This window comes from Candida albicans, chromosome 5 (assembly GCF_000182965.3).
Source record: "Candida albicans SC5314 chromosome 5, complete sequence".
NCBI classification, from domain to species: domain Eukaryota; kingdom Fungi; phylum Ascomycota; class Pichiomycetes; order Serinales; family Debaryomycetaceae; genus Candida; species Candida albicans.
The window spans coordinates 517,861-524,777 of NC_032093.1; the positions used below are offsets into that span (position 1 = coordinate 517,861).

Here is a 6,917-nt window from a genome sequence, read left to right on the forward strand (position 1 = left end):
TTAATCAGATTCACTCATTTTTTTCAATCGAGCAATTTTCACTAATGGACTTAACGACGATACATCATCACATTCAGTAATAAAATTATCATGTAATAATTCATCAGCATCAGCTCTTTTATTAAAGTCAACTTGTAAACACCATGCCAAAAATTTTCTAATATCATAACTTAAAGATTCGGGATCTTTTAATTTTGGTGTACCATTAGTTGCAATAAGATATAATGCCCTCAATGGAGTTTCATTCAAATATGGTGGTTCACCTTCTAACATTTCTATAATCATAATACCCAATGACCAAACATCAACTTTTGGACCATATTCTTTACGTGAAACAATTTCTGGTGCCATCCAATATGGTGTACCCACCATAGTGATACGTTTCAGATTGATTTCATTGATTTGAGCACAAAACCCAAAATCAGTGATCTTGATGTTACCGTCCATATTTAATAAAATATTATCGGATTTAATATCACGATGGATAACCCCTTTAGAATGTAAAAACTTAAGACCTTTCAAAGTTTCGCGACATACAACTCCAATTTGACCTTCAGTCATAACACTATGAGTTACTATATCGGTAAGGGATCCACCTTCCATATATTCCATAATCACCCATAAATCACCTTTTAAAAGATATGAATCAATAAAATTGACAATATTAGGATGCAGACTACCTTTCATAACCAAAATTTCATTAATAATTAATTCTTTTTTAGGTTGTTGTTCTAAATTCATTTGTTTTATGGCAACAATATTGGATTTATCACGAACATCATGAGCAAGGAAAACTCCACCAGAGGCACCTTGACCAATTTTAACTAAATCAACATATAATTCATTTGGATCTCCAGGATTACAAATTGTCTTTAATTTGGCAATAATTTGTAAGTTTTTACGTTTCTTTTCTTCTCGTTTCTTTTGGGCTATCAAAGCTGCTTGTTTGGCATCACGGCCACCACCAGATCCAGAAGGCGGTTTTTTATTTGGTACAGGTACTGGTGGAGCAATATTACTACCACCGCTAGCCGTGTCAGCATTATTTTGCCCAGTCTCCTGTTGTCTATTTTGTCTTTCATTCTTCTCTCGTAGTCTTTGTATTTCTTCAAGTTCTCTAGCCTTCTTCTCACGTAATTTCTGTTGTGCTTCCTGATATTTAGTTTGTTGAATTTCATAAATATTAGTTGGGGCAGTAACATCAGCTAATGCTTGCAGAGGAGCAGTACGTTGTTGAGGTATCTCAGAAGTCTGTTCCGATAATAAATTGGCTGGTGGCGCAGGAGGCACAGGTGGTGCAGGTGATGCCAGTGGAGGCGGCGGAGGTGCTCTATGAGCCTTGAACTCATTTATTCTTTGTCTTGGTAAAGCATTATTCTCACCGCCAAACGCGGCACTTGCTGGAATAGGAGCAGTTGTCGATCCATTTGTTGCTGGTCTCAATTGACTTGACAAAGATGCCGAATGCGACTTTGATTTAGGAATTGAAGGTAATGATGGTGGTGGAGGAGCAGGTGCAATATGAGTAAACTTATCCCCACTTTTTCTAGACCGCATTGACTTTAATGATTTTGACGAAATTGAACGAATTTTGATCTTGCTTGGCGAAATATCTTGATGTGATTTAGGGGTTGAAGAACGAATATCGGATTGTGAATCACTCCTTGGTAATGATTGCGAAGAAGGTGTTTTATGTGACACACTCATGGAAGAAAGCGGTGTTGATGGTGGTTTCGGAGCTGGTCTACTTGGAATAAATTGACCCTCTTGTACATGGGATGTTGGTGTTCTTGGTGTATACTGAGTAGCATTATCTTCATGTGGGTGCTGGTTTTCCAGCTGTTTACTCTCTGTCTTTGTTGGCATTGACTGAGATGGGGTAATCACTTTTTGCTCAACGTTGTTTTTTTCAATGATCGATGAAGGAGGTGTACGATGGGGACTTGAAGGAGCGCCACCGCCACCACCACCACTGCCACTGTTACTTCCACCTGGTGTTGCTGGTGGAGTATTTTCATTAGACCAACCACTCGAACTGCTTTTATTATTATCAAAATGAAACTTTTTAAATGCAGCGTCATCAGGGTTTTCACTTGTATCTTGATAAAACGCCACTATATCCATCACTGCTTGTGGGTGCTGTTGTTGTTCCTTCTTGGTAATACCACTAGCAGATAATAATCTTTCCCACTCTATTGGCAAACCGGTGTATGAACCATTATCATCAATGCCCACATGGGCAAGGTGCTTGGCATTGAATGGAGTACTGATCTTAATATTGACTTCCTGTGAGTGGCTATTCAGACCTGAGTTTGAAGACGACGATGATGACGTTGACTTGTTTTTCCCAAACATTGACGAAAACACACCTCGGACTTTACTTCCACTTTTCCGCTTTTTCCCATTTTTAGGAGACAGATTTGAATTTATGCCAACCCCCAACGGTTCTAGTGAAGATGAACTATTTGTTGAATTGGTATTTATCACTTGTTGATGAAACTTGTTGTGACTCGGGATTATAGGAGTAATTGCTGCTGTTTGGTTATGAGCAGTTGAGGTTGAGGTTAATTTTGACGTACCAGATCTTGAATTTTTCACCACTGTAGAAGTCGATGTTCCAGAAGTATTTCTTGACGTCGCACTAGTATTTTGTGATAGTTGACGGGGCAGGTCATCAATATTTTCGTCATCTCGTGTTGGAATTCCTTGTAAAGTATCATTTCTTAAAAGGTTTGGAGAATTTGTGGCACTACTCAATGTGTCTGTTTCCAGATCCAATTCACTTTTGGTTAATAAATTGTCAATGTCTATTTCTGGTGGTGGTGGTGCTGCTGCTTGTGCAGGTTTCCCAGGGTCCAATGTAGATTTGTAACTTGATAAATGAGAACCTCGAGTTGAAGTTGGATTTGATGGTATCTTATGCACAGAAGTTGATGAAGATATAACCAGACTCATATCGTGAAATGATGATGTCTTTGAAGTCAGAACCTGTGGCGGTGCACTGCGGGGTGCAGATAATCTTGCATTTTCATTTTGGTGTTGTAAGGACAATGACAAATCTTCCAAAGACAGTGTATGTTGTTCTTCCTCTATAACTGCTGGTGAGACATTATTTGTTTCCAATGCATTAAGAGTACCGGGACTTTCAAGTGTGCCAGGAGAATATGAATCTTTACTGGTACGTTTATTGATTGATTTAGTTAGCTCGGTGTACTGTTTTTCATTGTCACTATCATCCCCTTGGTGCAAACCTTTCACATTGAATGTCCCTGGCATTCGAGGAGGCATTCCTTGGGTTTTTTCATCATCGGCTTCACTTGATTCTGGATTGCTCTCGTTGTTGTTGTTGTTGTTGTTATTGTTATGTGATTGTTGTGAATCATCAATATCACTAGATCCAGATTCTATAGTCCTATCATTAGTTTCCCCAGTGTCAACCTCGTCTTGATCAAATTGTTTTATTTTCTCGTGCATTGGAGACCCTAAACTTAATGAAGAAGTATTAGCTGATGTAGTATTCATGACCTCAGTTGGGGGTGCTAGTGGTGTTGATTCAACTTCAGGTCCAGGTCCAGGTCCAGAAGCAACCCTCGTTCCAGAGTTTAACTCTGGGTTGTGTAGATGAGAAGACTCATTTGGATCTGTTATTGATGTTTGTGTAGGATTGTTCTCTGAAAGTATGCTCATGATAGGCTTTATTTGTGTTCAGTTAAATTCAATGGGGAGGTGAAAGAGTCAACAAAAGTGCAGTTACTATTTTTAAAACTTGTTTTTTGCAAACTTATTTCTAGCCCTTGTGAGTTATAGCACTTGGTTCTTTTTTTATCTCTTTTCAGCTGTCAAACAAATAGTTAAATTGTGAATATTAATTGAAAACTATTAGTAATTGTCAGTGGTTGGATATAAATTAAACAATAAAATAAAAATTGAATCCAATATGTATGTGGAGTATAAGATGGTGTACGCGTATATACGTTAGACTTAAAGTGAGGATTGTCAAGTTGTAATTATTTGACTTGTAAGTGATTGTAAAGTGGGTACTGTTGTGGTTGTTGTTGATTAAATGAATGTGTTGAGTGAGTGGTGAAATGAGTTAATAAGTGTGTATGTGTGTATAATATGTTCAACAGAGAAATATTATATGATAATAATTTTTTTTTTTTCGTTTTTTTGGTTTCTTTGGTTTTCTTTTGTCTTTCTCTCTTTCTCTCTCTGATTAATTTTTAATTAAAATTCTTCTTGAAAAAAAAAAAAATAGACCCGCTACTAACAAACTACTATACTATTAAGTAACACTATATAATAATATTATTACTTATAATAAGGAAAAGTCTTTTATTGAAGTAACAAAGACATGTAATACACACATAGAGAAAGATTGTTTGAAGATGAAGACACAAGTAAAAGAACAAAGTCTTTATTGAACAAAAAAAAAAAGAAAATTTTTGTTCATTGGAGAATAAAGATAAAAAAGTGGAAAAAAGTATTAGTACAAGAAACAATAGAAATCACCATACTTATTGTAGCAAATACTTTTGTCTCTTTGTTCACCATGGTGACACACATATATAAGGGTAGTGTCCAAATGTCTATTTAATTGATCTAAATACTTTTGTCCTCTTTACTCTAAATTGTTTATTATTAGATTTTGGTTTTTAAATTAGCTCAAGATTTAAAGTATCATTAAGTTTTATCATTATTAATAATAGTATTGGTGGTGGTGGTGCTGGGGGTTGCTGCAGGTAATTTGATATTAATATTACTATTAAAGTTAATGTGGGAATATGTCTAAGAGTAAAAGCATTGAAGAGATAGTAGAGGAGTCAAAAAAAAAATAATAATATTAGACAACACAAAAAGTATACATAGTTCATACAGTATAAAATACCAGAAAGGGAATTTCATTACCATCTATCTACAACAAAGAATGTAATATTCCTGTTAGTGTTGTCTTTGATACAATGAAATATACAACATACATATATATTTAGTTGTTTATGTGGGCTTTTTGTTTTGACATAGATGTGTCAGTGTCAGTGTCAGTGTCACTTATTCGTGTAAATCTTCTTTTCATTATTAACGCCTCCCCCTCCCCAAAAAAAGGGGAACACAGAGGGGAGAAAGAAGGAGGAGTTTAGTTGATTAGAAGTTATTTTTGTTGGGCTCCACACGCACACGTACCACGCACCCTTCAAACCTCCCTCCCCTTGAATTTTCTGTAAATGGCAAAAATCGAAAAGAACCAATAAGTTCTCGACTTTTATACTAATGGACCAAAATTAACTCAATCTCTGAAATGACTAAAACTAACAATAACAAGTTAATTCAGATTTTGATTAATTAGTTGGTAATATCACAAAATCACACTCTCCCTTCCTTACTAAAACTATTAAATTGGATTATTTGTAACAAATTAGTTAGAATTTGAGCAAAAAAAAAAATTTGTAGCAAAATACAAACCTAAATTAGTTTACTTGACTACTATTTCCACCACCACTCCTCCAACAACAAGAATAATATCCAATGAAATGTAGTAGATAGATTCTAGACCCCCTTTCGCTTAGTTTAACCACTTGTTGCTCACAATGATTGCAAAAAGTTACAGCAATTAAAAAAGATCTCTGTATAAAACCATCTATTTAAACTAGTTTAGAATTTCAAATTCACTAATATGGTGTAATGTCTATTAAAATGTATTTATAAAAGTATTTAGAATTTCTCCTGATTGAATACCATTATTTGGTACTTAATTTTTTTTATTTCTTGTTATTCATTCTTTTACCAGTAATTTCAAAACTACCACTAGTTGGTTGATTAAATATATAATTATTATTAATTAAATAACGATTAACTGATGCTTTAATTGTAGAAACCCCACCAGTGGAATGAATACCTCTACCAGTTATTATCAATACTGATCCTAATGATGCCGAATTCCCAAATTTTTGTAATTGACCAATTGATTGACGATGAATTAATTCTTGATTCCACCAATGATTAAGGATTAATGGTACTAATTTCATTGCTTCTACTACGGTAAATCCATGGAAATCAACTGTCCCTGTTTTAAGATATTTATTGAATAGTTGTTGTTCGTCATCGGAATTAAAACTGACATTGTCTGATTGATACTCTAATGTTGATGAAGGAGAAGAAGGCTTATTGATTTTGACATCAAAAGGTTGTCGTTTCTCATTAAATTGTTTTGATTGCTTGTTTGAAGAAATTGGTGATGATGATAGTTCTGAAATCAATTCAACTACTTTATATACGTCACCTTGAAAAAACTCCAATGCCTTTATGGCAAATACCTCATTGATTGGGAATTTTTGATTTGGTATTGATCCCATCCGATTGCTATATTTACTATTCACAGGTACTAAGCTCCATAATTCTTTAGCCTCCATTGAATGCTCATCATATCGATAATTGCTTGGTATTGGTATTGGTTTTGCATCATTTCCGTTTATTGAAGTTTCTCTCTGGGTTTCTTTGTCTTGCAGTATTCTATTTCCTCCACCCAAACCTCTAGCTCCTCCTCGTTGCACTTTTCGACTATTTTTCTGTATATGAGTCTTTGTGGGATTAGAATGGCATGGCTGTTGTTTCGACATCGTCATAGATTTGCAGTTCATAACAACATCATACAAGGTTTTATAATAATCCCCTCCATTTTTCCGTGCATAATGTAAAACATCTCCTTTATCGATATAAACATCATTAGAACTTGATTGCAAAAATCGACAAACTTTGACCACTATAGGAGACTCTTCTACCCATTCATTGTTATTATTAGCTCCTGGCTTTTGTGGAATTCTAGTGGTGCCCGTTGTTGTTGTTGTTGTTGTTTCTGATGATAACTCTAACAATGCAATTGCTGCATCTTCTATACTATTATTATTCTGTTGTAATATTTC

At 34.9% G+C, this 6,917-nt stretch overlaps 2 protein-coding genes across 2 annotated transcripts; both read right to left on the minus strand. All coding sequences in view use genetic code 12, as the record gives it.

Moving 5' to 3' along the window:
* On the minus strand, positions 1 to 3,687 carry CST20 (mitogen-activated protein kinase kinase kinase kinase; the record flags this gene model as incomplete). The annotated part of the gene is made up of 1 exon (XM_715458.1): positions 1 to 3,687. The coding sequence occupies one exon, from the start codon at positions 3,685 to 3,687 to the stop codon at positions 1 to 3; it is 3,687 nt and encodes a 1,228-aa protein (XP_720551.1).
* A 2,069-nt stretch (positions 3,688 to 5,756) lies between these two features.
* Positions 5,757 to 6,635, minus strand: CAALFM_C502350CA (uncharacterized protein; the record flags this gene model as incomplete). The annotated part of the gene is made up of 1 exon (XM_715459.1): positions 5,757 to 6,635. One exon carries the CDS (start codon positions 6,633 to 6,635, stop codon positions 5,757 to 5,759), a length of 879 nt encoding a protein of 292 aa, XP_720552.1.
* Positions 6,636 to 6,917: the final 282 nt, after the last annotated feature.